The sequence below is a fragment of the Typha angustifolia genome, chromosome 2 (assembly GCF_048772165.1).
Source record: "Typha angustifolia cultivar Huaian chromosome 2, ASM4877216v1, whole genome shotgun sequence".
In the NCBI taxonomy this organism is placed as follows: domain Eukaryota; kingdom Viridiplantae; phylum Streptophyta; class Magnoliopsida; order Poales; family Typhaceae; genus Typha; species Typha angustifolia.
This window is the reverse complement of record NC_133240.1, coordinates 9,984,029-10,005,028: the sequence shown is the minus strand read 5'-3', so window position 1 is coordinate 10,005,028 and position 21,000 is coordinate 9,984,029. Positions and strand designations below refer to the sequence as shown.

Here is a 21,000-nt window from a genome sequence, read left to right as displayed (position 1 = left end):
TTAGTATGTAAGACGAAATGCATCTGTAGCAAGGATTTAAGAGCATTGCTTACTATAGCGATTGCTGCTTTTGTCTGTGAAACTTTTTATGACTAACGATTTGAGTACAAATTGGTCTCCCCGTCCCCTCAGCCCGTAAAATAAACCAAAAAGTGTACTTAATTAACAGATACATTTAAAATGACTGGAAAAGAATTAAAATATTAATAGATGAATCAGAAGTTTGTGCAATTCTTGGGCAACCCAGTGGCATGATCGACAAGAACGAGCTCAGCTTCTTTGCAGCTGATGACATCCTGCCTCAGCTTCGCCCCTGCGGCCTTCAACCCCTTGAGAGAGACTGCCTGGTTGAACAGGTTAAGCACCGGTAGCTTGGAAGCAGCGGGGAGCTTCCCAACCGGCAGGTGTCGGGTGAAGTCATCCCTCATCAAAGGCACCTCAAAGTCCTGCTTATTGTGCTTTACTACGTTGTCCTTGGCGCTAATGTGCGCACCGGGTTCCATGTGGTTGGTCGAGAAGCTGGCTTGGTTGGGGAAGTTTGGATACAGGCTGACGTAGCCTCTCAAGTACATCATGTCGATGAGGAACTTCTTCCATGAGGCTTGCCATCCGTTGGTCCTGGATTTTGGAATCTGAACTGGGTTTTGCTTGGCGTCCTCAGTGAACCTCGCGTTCATGTAGGCATAGAACTCCCTCCAGTGCTTGGGGAAGAACACTGCCCCCCAGCTGCAAGGAAGTTGGTGCAGATATGGTGTGTTTGGATGGATCTTCTTGAAGAAATCAGTCGCGTTCCATTTGGGCCTCTCCTTCACCACTTCAACAAGCCGCGGCGTGTAGAGGGAGATGGACGACAGCTCTGGTAGGGAGACCTGGGGGTCATAGTGGTAGGCTAACAGTGCATACTTGATCCACAGGTAGTAGTAGGGGGAGACCTCAATGTCATCTTCTAGTAGTAGTCCGAAGTCATCGTTGTTGGACGGGTACCAGCTCTCGCTTACGGCCCGGATCAGGCCACCTTGGATTATGCGCCGGCGCAGAGTTTTGGGGCCGTGTGGCCATTCAAATGATCCGACAAGCTTAAGAGTCGCCTCGTCGACTTTGCTGTCCATGTTGAAACTAATAGGAACTTCATCGCCTAGGTAGTAGGCATTCTGGAGAGATCTGAGAAGTCTCTGTAGAGAGTTAGCACGGTTTTGAGTGATGATGTTCACAGAGAGACGCATCCGATTCCAATCTGCCAACAACAGCAACCAAAACAAAAACAAAAAAAATTTAAAAAAAAAATAAACTTTTTAACTTCATATCTTGTAGGTGCAAAACTAAATAAAAGTAGGGAAATTAATATTAATGAATGGAGATTAAACTTTACTTGGTAATGCCGTTGGTCGTAGATCAGCCATCCAGAGAACCTTAGGAATAGTAGACCTTGGCAAAAGAACCAGGTGGGATCGGTTGACGCTGCTCTCTGCAGCCATGCTGAGAGCGTTCTTCACATTTATATCAATGTCAGCAACTGTAATCAGCAAACTGGGGTTATGAATTTTGACTAGCCCTTTCATGCTGGAGTAGACGGTCTGTAGGAGTGGGACCTCCGATTTTGAGATGCCTGAGATTGCTCCGATGTCCAAATCGAAGATCTTGAAGCGCCTCTCCTTGCAAACAGTCTTAGGCCACTTGAGAAGAGCCGCCGCTTCTTCACAGGGGCAAAAGCTACCACCTGAGACAGCAATGTAGGCCTTCCTGCCTACGGTTCTGCGGAATTTATCAAGAAGAGGGGCGAGGGCCTTAACTTCGTCAAGAGAATGAGCGTAGAAAAGAGCATCGATTTTCTGAGGGTACATTGCAGCCCACTGTGTGATATAGCCAGTAGAGAGGGCCTTCCACCATTGATCATCTCTGACTTGAACAATATCCTTGAAGATCACTGTCGTCTCAGAGACATAAGCAAGTCGATGCTCACTATCTCCCCACGTTTCCTTGTCATATGGATCGACAGGTAGCACATATGACCCTGCGTTCCTGTACTTCTGGAGCTGATAGCTGCCATGACATGATATTGTACAAATTAAGTTTGCAATGCAAATGAATTTGAACTGTTTACTTCCTTCCTCCCCACTCCAAAAAAAAGAAAAAAAAGAAAAAAATAAAAATAAATAAATATATATATATATATATTTATTTATTTATTTATTACAACAAGAAAGATTACCTGAGATGCAGATCTTCACCAGTCATAAATGTGAAGGGTGTTTCTATGAACAATGTCTTGACAAGGTCGGCAGATAGAAACCAGGAGCTTGACAAGAAATCCACCTGCACGATTCTTTCGATGGTGATATCATAGGCAGGATCAGGCAAATACAGCCCAGCCTCCTTGGATCTGAATTTTCTGTAACTAGGGAATGTGAAGTCCTTCTGCCTGAACGGCAAGATCCTTCCGATGCTACCCAATACGGAATTCTTGTACTTCTCGGTTCCTCCCACATGGGCCAAAATCTCCAGCATTTTCTTGCCAGGAATCATATCATCATCCAAAATATAAACAAAGTCTGACTCTGTCTGTAGGGCCATCTGAAATCTTCCATAGTACTTGAAATCATAGCTCGAGCTGATGAAGCTAATCCTGGAATGGTTGTAGCTGTCGACGATCCTTTTGAGGGACATCTCATTGGGGCTTCCGAAGGAAAGTACCCAAACATGATGGAAAGGCAACGTCTGGTTGAGTAGTGAATCAAGTTGAGCACAAAGTGTTCTCCTCTTGAAATGGTTCAAGATCACAGTAATCTTTGGGATGCTAACGCTAGGACCACGTGAGCTCCATTTGGATTTTATCCGCATGAGCTCAGCGAGCGTCTCCGTCCCCGAGTTTTTCCTCTGAAATTCTAGCACTTCATCATAGAGCTCCCTCTTGAACCTGATCATCACTGCGTCCTCTGATTTCTTCTGTAAGAAATCGATCTTCTCGTGCTCGCACACCTCAAGAGGGGAAAGGAGGAGAGGGCTTTCTTGGACGCTTGACATCATATGGGGCTGCTGTATAATGAAGTGTTTCCACTGCTGTGCAATCCGGGTGGCCCATGAGAAGTCTGGTTTCGTGCGTAGATCAACAGTGGGGCTCATGTAATACAAAAGAAACGTTGCATACATTGCAAACGCAAATTGAAGGAAGGTCAAGGCCGCAACCAACCGAGAAGGAGCGCTCTTGGGACTCCTCGTCGACTTATTCGTTTTCCCCACAACATACTCATTGATCATCCCTTCCAACAACTCCCCACTCCTCATGCTTGGATTGCGAACTAAACCCATCATTGGAGGCTAATAACCCCGACTTGATGGAGATTACCTGAATAAATTGAACACACAAACAATGGAGTAATAGAAATTAAAATGAAAGATAACAAAATTAACTAGATGAAGGAAAATCATAACTCAATATGCCTGTGATGCAAAAATTAGAATTTTTTTTAAAAAAAAAATTTGACCATAAACCACCCCTACTTTTATCTGTTCTGCAAACATAATGAGTTAGACATCAAAAAAAAGAAGGATAGAGCATTGCGTTTTATTGATTGAATGAGCAGTAAAATGACACAGAGAAAATTTACTGAATAGCTCAATAGTAGTAGTAGACTACGACATCGACACTAAACCTATGAATCATATGCCCCATTGCATTGCAGAATAAACATGACAGAGTAGCTGCCTTTTAGTTATGTAATAATGTTAATCCATTGAACAGTTTCCGAAACAGCAAAAACGTGAACAGCAAACAAAAAGAAAAGGAAAAGTGGCAAATGAAAGAATTACGAGAAACAAATGAAAAAGATGCAAATATGTGAAACAGAATGTGAACAACTAAAACAGCAATCAACCTTTTTAATATATAAGCCAAAAGGCAAAAGAATCCTTTTGAATTCCCAGGAAAGTTGGTTAAACAAAATGTAGGTGTTGTTGACGTCTCTCTATCTGGGCTCCAAATTTAAAGGGCAGTTCACCAACTCGGAATACTGCCAACTAAACCCCTGGATTTCTGTATCAACGGCTAGAACCCAAGACCAAGATGAGATTACTCTCCTCGGGCTAAGTAGACCTCCAACTGAGGGAAGAATATGCAAAGAACATAAACGAACCCAGAAGGTGAAAGAGCTCAAAAGTAAACAAGGAGTTGATCACAATGGATGAGCTGGAATGGAGAAAGAAAGCTCAAAGACCAAGAGACCACCCATATGAATGAGAGGGGGTCTTAAGGTGCAGTGGATCGTGTGCCCCATATTATATAGATACGGGAACTTTAGATAATTTCTTTGCACAAATCACAAACAAGGACACGATTAATGATATTATTTGAATTCCCTTTTCTTTTTTGATCCTTAAAAAACGAAAAGAAAAGAAAGGTAGAAAAAATTTGGGGGAACGCCGGCCATGAAAGAAGAGTAAACGAGTAGAGATGGGTCGGTCACATGGGGTGGTGAACCAACCCCGAGTTTTCAAGAGGGGCAAAGGCGTTACCTTCACATCTTCGCATACATACATTTGCCCTCGGCCGACACCATTAAAAGCCGCTTTTGGAGGCGAGGAATAGGGAAAATATTACAAAGACTAACGCGCACCTCCTCTTCCCTACTGTGTCTCTCTTACTCACGTATTGGGTAATGGGTAATGTGCTTCTCTCCCCCTCTCTCCCTCTCTCCCTCTCTCCCTCTCTATTTAATCCAACTCTTCTGTCTCAACTCCAATAATTCGCACAAGTTTCTCTTAAAAATGTCTAACTTCTTCTTCTTCTTCTTTAAATCGGAGTTACCCACCCCATAAAAAATAAAAATAAAAAAGTAGTGGCGTTTGAAGAATAATAGGTTGGAAGGAACTAGAATTCCAAATGTAAGTAAATTGTTTATTTTGGAAGAGCTAAGTACTAAAAAAGTAATTGCTGAACGTACGCGAGAATGCATTTCATTATTGTCAGTTAAGTAATAAAATATAGAATGGATTAATTCGATTGTAGAGTCAAACAGCAACAGGAGAAAGGAGTAAATAATTACCACAAGCAACACAAAGCTCGTATTATAGATGCTTGCTCCTGACAAGACCCCGATCCCAAGAAACGCTTAGATCACAAGTTCCAAGAAGAATTGGCAATGTCAACTCTCCTCGCCAACGAGAAGGAAAAGAAGGAGGAGGTTGCAGTATCTTTGTGTCTTAAAAATACAGAAAAGATGACAGAGGAGTAGGAATAGGAAAGCAAGCAATGAGGCTAATCTATCTACCTACAACCGCAAGACCAGCGCCATTGTTGGATCTGAGAGCTTATTTGGTGCGGCAATGCTGGAAAATGGTTCAGTAGAGGTGGAGTCTCGTAGGGGCATATAAATAGTGCGTGCATCAAATAATCGATTGTTAGAATTTTAAGATGCTATCTTTGACTTGCAACCAATGTTACACAGTAAACATTAACAAATCCTTTTAATTTCTCTCTTGGTGCTCTCCATCTCCATCTCTGTCTCTCTCTCTCTCTCTGATCTCTGTGAGGCAAATGCGGCTTGCCAAACTTAGTAGGCAAGTTGGGAATGGTGGTGGCTCTGCTTGCTTGAGAGAGGGAGATTACTTTGAACTGGGTTTGGCTTCTTCTTGGGAAAGAGACAGGAAAAGTAGGCCTCTTGGAGCTATTACTACTTTACGGTCAACTAGTATTTTAGGTGTCTTTCCATTGAAGTTGTAGATTGGATAGGATCAATGCCAGACAAAGTGGGTGTCAGAACTCAACACAATATATTGTGTTGAAATTGACTGCAATCCACATACAAAGGGAAATTAAAGGCACCTAGTTTTCTTGGCGATTAGTTTATGAAATGGGTTTGATCAAAAGTTCGGTAAGGAGGGCCCATCCAATCCATTCTACCAAAAAGGTTAACAATGTAGTTGCAGCCATGCACCAATATTATTTATTACGTGTCATTAGGTCTCATGAGTGGGTGATCATATTAGCGTTCAATAAGGCTTCACGTTTTAAATTTGTAAATCTAGAGATACATGCATATAGGCACATATATGTCATTCGGCTACCTAGTAGAGGAGATAACTCAAAATTCAAGTCAATGATTTACTATTAGTAGCATCCATGCATCCCGGATGCACACTAGTTTAATTAATTATTTGTTTCTATACTAGTTATACGTCCAAATCTTATATATATATATATATATATAAAGATCTAGACTTCGAGTTGAGTTGATCAATTGTTAATTTTCACACAGTAGTCTTCGACCCACTTCGTTTTACTTTCTGTTTAAGTAACAATTAATAGCAATTCTGTGACAGCTATTTGTCGTTTCTTTATTCCATTAGTCTATGGCTAGTAAATTTTTAATGACTAACGCGTAGGGAAGAGTCATTAGGACGATCTTTGCCTAACATTATTTTTACGCGTAGAATACTCTCTATATAATTATACAACTACTTGAGCTCCTGTTGACTTAACTTTGCCAATATATAACGAGCACTTTCAAGTGTACCCACCTTTCACTGAACAAACGGGTCCCACATAAATCTGGTGATAAAAGTTTAAAAAGAAAAAAGTCACCGAAAGATTCACGGTTGTTTAGTCAGTAGCTGCATCCGCTGCAGTCTCCACCTTAGAATTTAGGTTTTCACCTTAGTTAGGATTAGAGATCTCCAACTAAGGTAAAAAAAAGTATATATTTTGATAAAACCATCGTCCCCACCTCACAGATCTCGAAGCTGGCAGATTCTAAGTCAATATGTGACTTGCTTTAATTTAACCCTAATTAATCTATATATATATATATATACATATACGGCCGTAAGTGACAACTCTCTTGACGTACGTTACGTAGGCCAGGCCTTGTTTAACTTATCCGACGACGAAGTGGTGTCCTTTTAGGATCAAGTTGAGAACGGAGGGTGATCCAAGTTGGGCCAAAATGGAGAGGACCTAATTACCTCTCTCGTGATACTCGTCAACCTCGAATCGAAAAGTCAACACCTTGACCTTGAGACAGGACACACAATAATGTATGGCTTTATCGCCCATTTCGCCTATTAGTACGTGTAAATATCATCAAAGGTAATATATATACATATGAGAGAGAGAGAGAGAGAGAGATGGGTAGCAGCAACTAGCATGTGCATCTCCTATATACATGCTTGCATCTTAATTAATTTTAGTCCGACTACTGAGCCATGCATGCTATTAAGCGAATTGAATGTGAAGGAAATTGTTGATCTCCCTTGGATTCTCGCGTACCTAAAGTTAGTTCATTAGGAAGCAAAGCATGTGGGTGGAGGATTCTCACCTCTAGATCGATTCTTGCTTATTATTAGCTAGGTTGTACTTGCATGCATGTAGAATTCTCTAGTGTTCACACACTACCCTCCCAACTTTTTCGTTCTGTTCTGTAATCAAATCTAGTTCCGTCCTTGGAGTTAGGCACCATTTTAGGCAAATTTTCTGGCACCACGACACCACCAACTATGGCTGAGATAAGTTAAAGTAGAGAACCAGATGGCCTGCAGCTCAGACTAGCCATGCTGTTTTTGGGTGCTAAACATAGTTTCCACAGGCAATCATGACAGTCATGACCAACAAAAAGCAGGAACTACGCAATATCAATATGTTGAGAAGCAACAACCCTGTGCAGTTTTGTTGAAATGACGAGTTGAATCATAACCAAGAAAAAGTATTTAAGAGTTGTTAACATTCATTCAGCAATAAGAGATGCAGTTTCACAGAGGAATCCCACTAATCATTCATCCGAGCAGAAGACTACTAAGGATGAAAATATTATCTTAATGCATGTTAGCGAATATCCTGTCAAACAAGAGAATATATAACCAAACATCATGTAAAATAAGAGAATATAGTCTTCCTCCCACGTCACAAAAATATAAAATTTCTTTATTGTCTATCCAGCAAGCATGCTGCAATAAATCACAAAGTAAATCATTCACAAAAATAACAGCTTAAAGCTGGCTTTCATCCAATACACAACCTCATCAGACAGCTGAATAATTCAGGCGTGCCCTCTGATACAACAATGGAAGTTGTAGCTTTGGAAGGATTACAACGGATCAATAGACTCATATATCGATAGATACATCCAGGCCCAAATCAGATAGAAAGACCATACCATTCTGAAAACGAAATGTGCTGAAGCACATCGGAACAGAAACAAAAATCCTAGTAGTGGTTTACTCCTCTTATTATAAACTTTTTCTTCTTTGGAAGGTCAGGTCACCTGTAACCACCTCCATACTGCTGTTGTGGACCATAACCAGTGCCCATCATTGGATTGTAGCCAACACCAGGAGGTATTGCAGGTCCAGCAGGGGGCATTCCCATGGAAGGCCTCATAGGCATTCCCTGACCCATGGCCATGTTCATCCCCATACCCATGCTCATTGGCTGATTCATGTTTCCACCATAGCCACTCATCCCCATGCCAGCACCCCCACCCATACCCATCCCCATCCCCATCCCCGGACCGCCAGCCATCCCCATTCCCATCCCCATCCCCATCCCCATTCCCATACCCATGCCAGAACCGATTATAGGGTTTGGAGGACGTGCTAGGCCACCTGAACCAGCACGACCAATGCCAGATCCAGCACCCATGGCTTTGCCCATGGTAATGGTAGATGTCACAGGAGTTGCGGAGCTTTTCTTCTCCTCTCTCTTCTCCTTCCGATTGATGGAATCAAAGTCAATTCCAATATCAGCATGTGGATTGATTTTAGCTGTAGATTATGCCAATATCGAAGAGTCAGTAACAATACTGCCACAGAAGCCTCACCAATTAACTTGGCAAAAATTTCCAGGAACTGACAATGAAACAATAGAAGTGACATTGAAAAGGAGAATTGCAAGCAAGCAAGCAGAAGCAGAGAACACTTACGCCCAGAAATGTTTAGATTTACTAGACCCCGGTTCAACGTATCTGCCCAGACTGTCGACTTGGTCTCAAACTTCTTCGCTGGCTGAGTTTTTGCTGCTTGAAGAGCTGAAATAGCAACTGGTTCTGAGAGAAGAGCATCTGATGACCCCATCTGCGAGAGAAGATTTAGACTTGATGCCTGCATGTTTGTTGGGGCAACAGGTTGAGCTGCCTGCTGAGATGCTGGAGTTGCTTGTGGAGGTAGTGAAGCCAATAACCCTGACTGAGGAAGAAAGCTTGAATGCGCTGTCAGCAAATTTGGAGGCACTGCCGGTTGAGCTGCCTGCAAAGCAGCTGGAGCTGCTTGTGGAGCTAGTGGAGCCGGTGGCCCTGACTGAGGAAGAAAGCTTGAGTGCATTGTCTGAAAATTTGGAGGTACTGCAGGTTGAGCTGCCTGCCAAGCAGCTGGAGTTGCTTGTGGAGCTAGTGGAGCCGGTAGCCCTGGCTGAGCAAGAAAGCTTGACTGCACCGTCTGCAAATTTTGAGGTACTGCAGGTTGAGCTGCCTGCGAAGGAACAAAGGTTGCTGATCCTGCCCGAGGAAGTGTTGCGGGGATATCAGTACTAGACTGTGCTGCAAGCATCTCTGGGGCCAAAAATTTGTGGCTTGCAAAAGAATCTTGTTGGGCAATTGGAATGCCTGGAGTATAGGTAAGATCACCAAGGGCATCCCCAAAATCAAAGCTTGTCGCGTTCTCCATCTTGAGAGCCAAAGGTGGAAGAGGTTCAGCACCTCCATTTGAACCAGGGAAGGAACTGACGGGTGCAGAATTTGATTGAACTGGAATATTTTCCTGAGGTATGGCTTTAAAAGGAGGATCCCCAAAAGGATTCTCACTGGACTGCAAGGCAAAAAGAAAAAATTCATGCTTGCTTGACAAGAGAAGAGTACCACAAAACAAGATGTTGTTAAATATGGTTCTCTCTCAATAAAATATATATGGAAAGTCAATTTCCCCTTTGTAGATATATAAAAAGGAAAGTAAAAAAAAATGTTGTTAGATAGGGATGGCATGTATTAATAGAAATGATAAAGCCCTGGGTAACATCTAATTTGTTTTTCCTACAACTTCTAATGAAGTCTAAAACACATAAATGTCTTTCTAGAATGGCCAGCCATACCTGGCCAAATATGGTGGGGGTTGATGACAGAGCCGCAAAACTGTTTGCCTCAAAGCCTGAATTTGCAGGAAGGTCAGCCTCAATGGTGGTGCTAGTAGTCACAGGCATCAGAGCCAATGCATTAATTGGATCAGATGATGGTAGAGATCCAAATAAGTCCATCTCCAAACTACTGGCAGCAGGGGAGGCAGCTGGTCCAGAAGGCAAAACATAATTAATTCAGTGGACTCATATGTTTAAGAGCTACCAATAGCATGACTGAAAAGGCTACTAAACTAACCAAATTTATGCATGCATCAGATGCTTTTTTACCACTAACCAGCTAATCATCAATCGGTCCTCCCAATCTTATTATAGCCCTTCTGGGAGCTTACTGATTATTTACATCAAAGGTTTTGTTTGATATAACAGACTTCAGATTTCATTCAAATTAACTTCATTATTACCTCCTCCTCTCTCGGTTTTATGATACATAACAAGCAGCACTTTATAGTCACATGATATTTGCTGGACATGTGTGTACTTTCTAAATCAGGCTTCTGAAACTTACCGGTGCAATTCCTCTGGTCCATACAATATATTATTTTGGCCTTGTATCCTTCCCAGTTCCATACATCCATTGTCAACTTATCTACCAGATTATATTACTAACTTAGACTACTGTATCACCCATAATTATAAAATATAGAACCTGTTTATTTCTTTAAGATGGCAAACAATTGAATTTTTCAACAAGCCATCGTGAGAATGTACTACCAGTCAAACAAGAGCAATGTAAAAAGAAACAAAGGTGGAGATAATCAATTTATGAATATCATAACCAAGAGAAATTTTGTGCAAATTAAAATAAGCATGTGCCTATCAGCAGTCAAGAATCAACAGCCAACGCAACAAAACTAATACAGAGATTTTTGAGAATGTGGTGACCAAACATTATAACATTTACAGAGTGGAATGTTGGATTTTCATTCTATTGCACAGAAGATGAGTGCTGCATTACAAGTAGACAATCAACCTTACTGTACATAGTTCTTAGATTTTTCTTGGGCTGACATGCAAGTGATAGTTCAAGCACTCCCAATCAAATAAAAATAAGGAAGTGCATGTAGCAACAAACGTTACAAACATAGAACTTAAGGTCTTCAAATATCTTTTTCTACATCATTAACCTTCACCAACTGGCTGACCACTTGATGATAGGCTTCTCAAAATAGCTCGTGCATTACCTAAACTTTTATTATAGCTGTTGTTTTGCAATATGCTAGCCACAGTTTTCATCTCACTCTCATTTTAGGACTAGTCCTAGCATTGTTCTTTAATTCTTACCATAATAAGCAACAGGTCAGCCAATATGCAGACCCTTAAGGCATGCCTTTTAATGTAAATATCTAATTTAGAACAAATCCCCTAGATTCATAAGAAAACAGATGGAAAAAAACTACAGAATTATATAAATCTAAGCCTGAGATATTTCTTAACACTAGAAAAACTAGATTACGCGATACCTGAAAAAGAACCACGTGGATCAAATTCATCAAAACCATCGACCTCCCTATTTTGACTTGGTACAGAATCTTGAGAAATATCAGTTACAACATTGTCTGAGACTTGTACTGTGGTACCCAAAGTAGAGTTTGATTGAGGTGCAGTGGGTGAAGAGGCCTTTGGTGCAGTGGGTGAAGAGGCCTTTGGTGCAGCTGGTGACCCATTCACTCCATTTCTTAAAATTGCAGATTTTGTCAGAAAAAGACAATTTGCAAAATCCTTGATCCAAGCATCTACAAGGAGAAGATAGTGTATTACCTCTCTTCAGGTGAGCGAATTTGAGCATCTCCTATGGCTTCTTCATAGCTAGGTGGGCCACCTACATTCTGTTCCGAAAGCTTATGCTCGGGTCTCCTGCTAATAGAGTTGTATGTGTTAACCAAAGTAAGAGATGTAGCTGCAATTGTGCACAAAGAACTTTGACTCGTTCAGAAACGAAACAACTAATGCTGACAAGGAAGGTCAATAATCATGAATTTCACCTTCCATCCACAGAAGACTCATCAGCTCTCCCACCACCACTTCTGCAACAAAGAGGGCAGTAAATTTCTAGGTAAACTTCAGAAAATAGATTAGCTGCAAATTTCTTTCAAGACGTATACTGTAAGGGGTTCTTAATTGTATAAATTTGTATCTACTAAACTAGAAAAAGGAAGAACACAATGATGTAAAATGTCCAAATATGGGATAAAATGCTATGCCTCATGAACTACAATTGCATATCAACATCTAGTTGAGAAGTATAATGTAATGAAATAAAGGAATTTTCTTTGGCACAAAAGTAAATTTGCAGATGTAGCAGGAATGTTCACATACCGAGACGAGTACCGGTCATCATCATCATAGGAACGGTCTTTCTCTCTATCATAACTCCTATTTCTGGATCCATATGAATAATCGTCATTGCCTCGAGCTTCATCGTCTCTATAGTTGTCTCTTCCATAACGTTCATCAGACTCCTTACCATAACGATCTCCATCTCTACTATGTGAATCTCCATATCTGCCATATCTATCATCATCCTTGTATCCCCACTCTCTTTCCCTTCCATATCTATCATCATCCCTATTACCAGAACGACCTTCGTAGCGATCATCATCATAACGGTCACCATAGCCTCCTGCACCAGAATAAGAACTAGGCCTATTTGTTCCACCAGTTGAATAAGTACTGCGATACCTATAGAACAACACAACGTTACTATAAAAATCTAGTTATCTATGTCTAAAATTATGTAATAATTTCTTTCTACTCCAAATAGATGCTTACTTATCTCTATTAGCAAGGGCTTTCTGCCTAATTTCCTGCACTCTTTCTTTATCATTAACAAGGCCAACAAGGGACTGAGATTTCCTTCTGACGTTGCTCCCCTGATCCCTACCGCTAGAATCTATGTATTGGAAGTCAGATAATGTCTGGCAAATGCAACATAATCTCAAGTCACATAAAGTACATATGACAATCATAGTAACCTACATCACTAGCAAGTTGATGCAGATATAAAATTATCGTAAAGAGTATTATAAACAAAAAGAAAGCTAATAGTACCGATATCTGATAAGCATGCTCCCTGATATCATCAATGACTCGCTCGGTTCCATGTGCAACTAGGTAATCCAGAACGGTCAATGCCTAGAGAAGACAGAATGAATCATTAGATAGCAGTCGTAGTGATAATAGGAATTAGAAATATGCTGAAACAGGCCTTCCTAAGAGGATCAGTTAATAAACTTTGAATGAGTTATGCATGAAAGATACAACATTCCAAAATGGCATTCAAAGCAGCACCTTGTAAACATGACGCCAGTTTTTGCCAGTATCATTTATCCTCTTCCAAATGACGTTCATAATCATCTGGTACTCATGACTGCACATTTGTTTAATACATCAATACCAAATAATAGAGCGAGTAATGGTAAGAAAAATGAGCTGTAAGTTTACTAGTTCCGAGTTGCTTGTGCAATGTCTGCCAAAATTGCTCCATGTGGTCCCCAGGGCTCATTGCTTGTGGCATCAAGAATCTAACAGAGAGCACCCAACAAAAGAAAAAAGATTGTAAAAAAAGTTCAATGTCCCACATTCATTCAATTAATAAAATTATCATGGAAGTATAAAGAGTGTAAAATTGACAGCTAGGAATAAAACAAAGAAACCCACAAATTAAAATTAAGAAAAAAAAATGCTAAACAATATACCTTCTGCTCTATACCAGGAACCTTCAGAACTTTTTTGTTGACCTCTCTCTTTCTGCATCACATTGAAACAACTTACAGTACATCCTTATGCCGTGACCAAAATTTTATTATGTCATATATATTACAATTGCCATTGAAAGAAGAAACATAAATCTGAGAGAAGTTCATACAGGTCACGGACTGTTTGATCAAATGCTTTCTTCATTATTCTCAAACCCGTGCAATCTCCTGTTCAAGGACTACCTCTTTAACAAATATGGAACAGGCCTGCGCATATACATATTTATGAGAAAAAACAACAGCAGATACCATTGAGCAACCTTATAAGGTGCTACCACTAGGCCCATTCAAAGGGAAACCATTAAGGCAATTACTGTTACTTTCTTTTTGGGGGAATATCTATTACTTCATCATTGAGAAAGAGCTCAATTAGCAACCACTTCTGGAAGAGAGCTCAAAAGGAAATATTGGTCGACACTGAATAGAAGGACTGAGCATATTGAAATGCTTGAATTCCCCACATAGGAAATAAGAGTACAAAAACATATTTAAGTATGTCCAAGTTAAAACCTAAATAAAGATAGTAAGTACAAATAAATACAGGGAAAAAAAGATATCCAGTTATTACCCTTCATAAAGTAGTCACAAAAGCCAAAAAAAAGTGTAATCTATAATTCTATATATGAAAGGCTGGGACGATAAAATAACTAATGCATGAACTACATAAATAAAACTTCAAACTTGAAGTAAGATGCTAAAGAAAACAGAGGTCCATGCATTACAACACAAGGAAGTAAGGAGAGAGAGAGAGAGAGAGAGAGAGAGAGAGAGAGAGGCATATAAGTTACGTTTTGTGATGAAATGTTAAAAAAGAAATGTTTCAGAGTAGCTACTATCCTTTCACTTTCATGTCTCCAAGTGCCATTTCTGCCCTGTCTGGATGACAGAATAGCAAACTCTATCATACCGAGATCGCAATGAAGAATAAAGAGAAAACTGAATACCATATACCTACTGAAAACGGAAAAGAGAACTTCTGAAATTTAGTGTATATTGGTAGTCTTCGAAGAACACCTCTTATTAACATGTGAGAAGTCACCCACAACACGGCCTGACAAGAAGAAACCAGCAGTTTCCAGCAAAATTCCACAGTCTAAAACTATCACTAGTGAAAAAACGCGGAAATACCAGAAACAATCCAATAGCAAATGTATCCCGACCTAGCAAAATTTATTAAAAAGAGTAACAAGAAAATAATAGGAATTACTAAAATTCTTCGCAAGATTCGGATCCATTCGGTTCGGGAAGATAAACAAAGAAAAGACAACCAAAATTTGAATCACTTGGTGGGAAACGAGGTCAACGTCCTTAAAATCTCAAATTGGGGCAACCAATCGAACACCTTCAGCTAGATATCCAAATCCCATTTCCAGATAATAGAAAACGAAATGCGATATCAGCTACTCAACAACGAACATCTATCTAACTACGCCGAGATGCAAGTAGCATCTTCCTCATCACAGCATCAGAAAAAATCCATAGTGAGATCTAGATAATACAACATCTAGATCAGATCCGATCTCGACAAGAGAGGTAAATCTTTGGGGGAGAGGAATCAAACTAACCTAATAAGATACCAGATCCGGTCTGGCCTCGTGGATCGATCGATTTGGGAATGGGTTAGGGATCGAAGAGACCACCGAGGTACCGGGACGAGCTCCCCAGCCGACGAATCCGTAGGGTCTGGGGCCGCTTGGCGTCAAAGGAACAAGGTGGTGACCTCTCTCTCTCTCTCTCTCTCCCTCCCTCCCCGTTTAGAGAATAATAATTAGTCGATGGGAAAAAGAAGAGAAAGGTGTAGAACGTACACGTGTCAGTCAGGAGGAATGGAAATTAGATTCTTTTGTCAATAAATTTCGGAGCTTTGTAGAAAAAATTCCGGTTTGAGCATAAATAGAACCCCAGAGCTTGCTAATTTTGACCACAATGGTCAATGGCATTGGCAAAGCATCGTATCTCCTCTCTGTTTATCCTCCGCATGAACCGACCGTTAAGTTCTGGATTATAATAGATTTAAGGAAATACTATTTTAAATTTATAATTAAACAGCAAATTATCTGTTAAAAATATTATTTAAATTAATACTAATTATTATTATACCTTTGATTTAATTAACATTATTTTTATAAATTTTCCCCTCTCCTATCTTCATCATTCGCTCAAAATAAGCCAAGTATGTCAATTAATGAAAATGATTGCACTTTAATTTAAATTTATATATTAAAATAAATGTACCTAGTTAATTAACAGATCTCTTTTGTATTTTTATCTTAATTTTGTAACTAAACATTAAATTACCCTACTCTATGCTAGGGAGGTACAATAAATCTGAATAGTGTTTCTAGTCTTGAGCATGAATAATTTGACGTTTTATTATAAATTTAGAGTAGTATCTCTTAATATAGATAGGAAAAAAAAAATATTAATATATATATAATCTAAAGGTGCTTAGTCTGCATCACCGAAAAGCTTTTTTTTATTCCTTTCTTTATCAAGGGTTTATAACCACAGTAATTAATGATGGAAGAGCTTAGAAATGAAGCAAGTTAGTAGAATCTTTGGCTCTCAGACAACAGTAAGGATGAAGGTAGTTTGGGCATTTCTGTTGTCTTCTTCTTTGATTTCCATTTGACCTTGAGAAGATGTGTAGGAAAAGTTGATAATTGGAAAATTAAATTTGAGATTAAGAAGTGTTCTCAGGGCAAAAGTTTGCTGTAAAAGAATTGTGTGGGGATGACCCAGTTAATTCTTTTTGTCAATCCCGTGTTTGAAGCCTGGTTGGGTTTTAATTAGCACATCATGGAAGACCATTTAAGAGGGAAGAGAAATGTGGTAACAAATAACTTTTATAATGGCAATGGAAAGTGCAATCAAACAACAGTATGAGATCACACTTTTAACAACACATGTAAGAACTATGAAAAGGAATTGTCTACTATTCCTTCACAAGTTAGTTTTAGTCCCTCTGCTATCAGAAAACAGATGACCAACCCATTGATCTCAAGAAAGAGTAGATGGAGATTTACACAATTAGGCCCTTTGTGATAATTTACAAAACTTAGAACCCGAAGCATTTCCTCGTAGAAGAGAGCTCTGGCCTTTCAACTGGACCTCCCACTTTGCCAACATGTACTTCAACTACCTGTGCCTCCTAAACCCTGAGTATACCACTCTTACCCACTACCTAGAGATCTCAATTTTGGAGGAGTATCCTAGCTGCTCCATCTCCCAGTTGAGCTTCGAAGCAACTCTTTCATGGCGAGGAAAATACTCCTAAATATATAAACAAGATGTCAGACAATGCAGTTGAATGGGTGTCTACAATTTTTGTGCAATGAAGAAGATGGAGAGTTTCTCAGTTTAACTGGACTGCATAAAAGTATGTTGTGAGTTATGTAACTACCTCTAATTTCTTCACCAATTCCTTTGCTGTTGGAGCAGACACAATGATATGGCGGGAACTAGGACTAATGAAACCTTCCTCTACCGCTTTGTCAATGAAAGATAGCAATGAGTTGTAGTATCCATCAACATTCAGCAATCCAACCTGTAAACTCATAAATATCAGAGATTCGTTCATTATGCTGCCTAATTTGAAATTCAAGTCCCAAAACATATCAGTTAATGAACGTTTAGCATTGGTGCAAAGGTTGATTGCCCATAACACAAGAAAAGTAGTGCTCAAATATTTAATCATGTTTTTAAAAAGCCAAATTTGCTTACTTAAATATATAATGTAATGTAAATTGAAAAAAAAGGAAGTTGTAAAATGGCCCATCAAAATAAATTAAAAAAAAAAAGAAATTGAAAAATGAAAAGAGTATCAGATCAAGGCAGATAGATTAGAATCAATTTTTATTCTTTTGGTGTCTCATGCGGTTGTGAGGTAATATGAATCAGTCAACTAGGCTTAGCAATAGTAGTAAACAAATTGACGAACAGGAACTGGTTATCGAATTGAAAGGGAAAACATTCCATCCTGGAACTCTGGAAGTGCAATTAATCTTACACAAAGTACAATCAACCTCACATACACAATCTAAGAGCATTTAAGACCAAGATAAGTTTCTAAAATCGTTCATGATTCTCTACTATATCTAATTTATCTGCCCATAATTGCACAAATCTACTTGAAAGTATACATTATGCTTTTCAATTGCAGTTCTGACATATAAATTGCGTGGATCACATTTACGATAATGGTAAACTTCTATAGGTAACATGGTAATTCAATGATTTTAATGCGACAGTAGTGATAAAGAAATGATGGCATCATGAACTGAAATGAGATAAAGCAGGTTGTTACCGGCTTATCATGAATGCCTAGTTGAGCCCATGTTATCACTTCAAGCAGCTCTTCAAGTGTCCCATATCCTCCTGATTAAGAATCTCCATTAGTTGCGAAATGGAGGAAAAAAGAAAAAGAAAAAGATGCAATTATATATATGAAGAGAAAAGTGGTTTCTCCAATAAGCTCTGAGGTCTTGATTTTATTTTTTAGCAGAGCATCAATTGCTCTGTTCCTTTTGACTGGAAATATTTGCATTCTGTGAAAACTAAAGAAGTGTAATCTTTTTTCCTTGGCTTTTACAAGGACTGCAAATCATATATCTAATTGTGGTCAATAGTATAAAACTGATTTAAGAAATCCAAGGGACTGTAAATCTGAGTCAACAATAGTAATTATTGGTCCCCTCCCAATTTCGATTTCAGAACAGCAATCTGAGATAGTCAATCATGAGTATACTGGTCTTCTTAACTATATTCTGATAAAAGGAAAGAAGGATATCTGAAATCTACTCTGTTAGGGAGGATTCGCATTCTTTTTTCTCTGATTTGCCTAGGAACGAAAGTGATAGGCAACAAAAATCTGCTGGTCGTACACTAACCAGGCAAGGCAATAAAGGCATCTGAACGTCTGGCCATTTCTGCCTTCCTTTGGTGCATATCTGCGACTGCCTTAACTTCTCCTACGGTCTCTCCAGTTATCTGCAAAATGAGAACCAAGAGAGACCTAAAACATTAAAGACCATTGCAAGAAGTACCCTGGTGCCTGTTTTTGGTTGTATGGTATAATGCATGAGAATCCTATTGGTTGCAAGCTGTGCAAACATACAATCATAAAAGGGAACGTACTGAGATGCAATGACGGGCGATAGGGCAAGAAAAGACCTATTCACTAGTCTATGTTTTAGGTTAATGAGAGATGTAAATGACACATATATGCAGGATAGGAAATACATTGCTTTAAAAGAGTAAGTCAAATAGAAAAGATAAATACATTCTTCTCTCCCTATTATATTTGAAAACCCAAAAAAGACTCTTGTGCTACAAGAAGAAAATGGATCATTGAAAACTCCCAGGAAACCAAGTAATCTCAATCATGGATGCAGTAGCTAGCAAAAAGAGAGGAAAGAAAGGAAGCTACTTTGAAGTTCCAAGAAAATGGGATTATATTCAACATGAGAATTTGGGCGAAAACTAAGGAACTGAAAGAGAATAAAGTGAAAAGAAAAAAAAAAAAATATATATATATATATATATATATTTGTAACATGAAAACGAAAAAGAAAAAGAAAACTTAGTTATAGCAGACGTACCTCTCGAGGCATCAGGGTTTTGGGAATAACACTGCATCAAGCAACAGTAACGTGACAAAATTAGCTGCTGAACAACAGCACAATATTTAACTCGCTACCGCTGGTCTTTCCTTTTCGACAGAAAGACAATAGATAGCCATATATATAAATAAAATAAAAGATATAACATACTACATAGTGCATACCCAATGACATGCCTTCCACCTTCGTGAACAGCTTGGGAAACCAGACCCATCAAACCTACACTTCCCCCGCCATACACTAGATCAATGTTGCTTGACACCTGACACAAGACGAACCATTCAGCATTAAAGAAGCAGCATGAAAATAAAAAGTCTGAAATGGTTCAGTTGAGGTGTTCCGAGCCATGAACAGTCGGTCACAAAGGTGCATTGCTTCTGGTCATCTTATAGAATGAATACCAGAGAAGCAGAATCCTTAAATGAGCCGCATGAATTATTTTATATGGTTTTGCAGAGAGAAAATTAAAACCAGGCCACTGTGTTATAATAAACAGTTTTTGTAGCTGACATGGGCCAGGATTAATGTCAGTTCAGAATTCGGAGAACATGTAAAAATTGTGAAACTGAAAATTGAGGAAAGGATAGAAAGATAAAAGAGCAGTTCTGCTGTCCTATCATAACATGGAGACTAATAACAGCAGGTTGAAATGAAAAACCTAACGACTAGTAACTCAAGGTGTTCACAGATCAGGCGGAATATCCAAATTCTAGTAGTACTATATATAAAAAAAAAAAACCATACGGAGGCATCAGGATTGTCTCACTTATGATGATCAGCTACTAGTTTTTAGAAATTACATTTAGCTAGACACATGTTACTCCCCCTAAGATATTAGAGAGAGAGAGAGTGAGATTCCAAGAAGTAGAAAGAGCAGAACGTGTGACAAATTATATCAAATTAAATAGAGAAAAGGACAACAAGGATAAGAAACCTCAGAGAAAAGCACTCACTAATAACTCACAACAGCTGATGACCTACCTAAGCATCAAAAGGTAGGATTTTTAATGAAGACCCATCTAAGAAAAACTCTTCAGAAGAGCAAAGAAGGAAAAGGATGGTAAAATGCAACCAAAAAAAAAAATCATACCAATTCCTTGCCAAGCTCCACTGCAGCTTCTTGGTAGCTTCTCTTCTTCCCTTGGCTACTGCCGCAGAACACACATATCCTTTTGAACCTGGATTGTCCCACCTCCTGCTCCCCCTCCATCTGAGAAGAACACTCACTCTCTATTCCCCTTCCTCCTACTCTCCCTGTCTCTGTTCTCCTTGCACTTAAACAAGTGACATTGGTCCAACACAAACATCCACAATACCTTGACCACTTTTTAGTGCGCCCTCCTCCGCCTTCCCTATATACAAAAAGTGAACGCGCACGTGCTAACGACCACACACGCATCACTGGAATGGATGCATATTAAATGGTTGGCATTGGGCTCCAAAAGGAGGGGCCCAGCTGTTCCCTCCTTTACTGGTTAATCACTGCTCTCGATTGCAACCGGGTGTCTAT

At 39.4% G+C, this 21,000-nt stretch overlaps 3 protein-coding genes across 6 annotated transcripts; all 3 read right to left on the bottom strand.

Moving 5' to 3' along the window:
- Positions 1-38: 38 nt before the first annotated feature.
- LOC140768128 (uncharacterized) lies at positions 39-5,319 on the bottom strand. 3 transcript variants are annotated; one of them, XM_073108256.1, is made up of 4 exons: positions 5,040-5,319; positions 2,210-3,343; positions 1,370-2,040; positions 39-1,234 (listed from the first exon to the last, which is right to left on the bottom strand). In XM_073108256.1, the coding sequence occupies exons 2-4, from the start codon at positions 3,307-3,309 to the stop codon at positions 216-218; spliced, it is 2,790 nt and encodes a 929-aa protein (XP_072964357.1). In that variant the 5' UTR covers positions 3,310-3,343; positions 5,040-5,319; the 3' UTR covers positions 39-215. The 3 variants fall into 3 exon arrangements, with proteins under 3 accessions (XP_072964357.1, XP_072964373.1, XP_072964365.1); XM_073108272.1 differs by lacking the exon at positions 5,040-5,319 and adding an exon at positions 4,510-4,659; XM_073108264.1 differs by lacking the exon at positions 5,040-5,319 and adding an exon at positions 3,873-4,482.
- Positions 5,320-7,891: 2,572 nt separating this feature from the next.
- LOC140769603 (clathrin interactor EPSIN 3-like) lies at positions 7,892-15,629 on the bottom strand. 2 transcript variants are annotated; one of them, XM_073110366.1, is made up of 14 exons: positions 15,435-15,629; positions 13,980-14,076; positions 13,810-13,861; positions 13,556-13,635; positions 13,403-13,481; positions 13,163-13,246; positions 12,884-13,029; positions 12,431-12,793; positions 12,097-12,138; positions 11,873-11,971; positions 11,575-11,789; positions 10,070-10,260; positions 8,910-9,789; positions 7,892-8,751 (listed from the first exon to the last, which is right to left on the bottom strand). In XM_073110366.1, the coding sequence occupies exons 2-14, from the start codon at positions 14,012-14,014 to the stop codon at positions 8,249-8,251; spliced, it is 2,769 nt and encodes a 922-aa protein (XP_072966467.1). In that variant the 5' UTR covers positions 14,015-14,076; positions 15,435-15,629; the 3' UTR covers positions 7,892-8,248. The 2 variants fall into 2 exon arrangements, with proteins under 2 accessions (XP_072966467.1, XP_072966474.1); XM_073110373.1 differs by having other exon boundaries at positions 11,873-11,968.
- Positions 15,630-16,703: 1,074 nt separating this feature from the next.
- On the bottom strand, positions 16,704-20,866 carry LOC140772928 (cytokinin riboside 5'-monophosphate phosphoribohydrolase LOG1). Its single transcript, XM_073115191.1, has 7 exons — positions 20,581-20,866; positions 19,655-19,752; positions 19,470-19,500; positions 18,759-18,858; positions 18,176-18,246; positions 17,273-17,416; positions 16,704-17,142 (listed from the first exon to the last, which is right to left on the bottom strand). The coding sequence occupies exons 1-7, from the start codon at positions 20,698-20,700 to the stop codon at positions 17,050-17,052; spliced, it is 657 nt and encodes a 218-aa protein (XP_072971292.1). The 5' UTR covers positions 20,701-20,866; the 3' UTR covers positions 16,704-17,049.
- Positions 20,867-21,000: the final 134 nt, after the last annotated feature.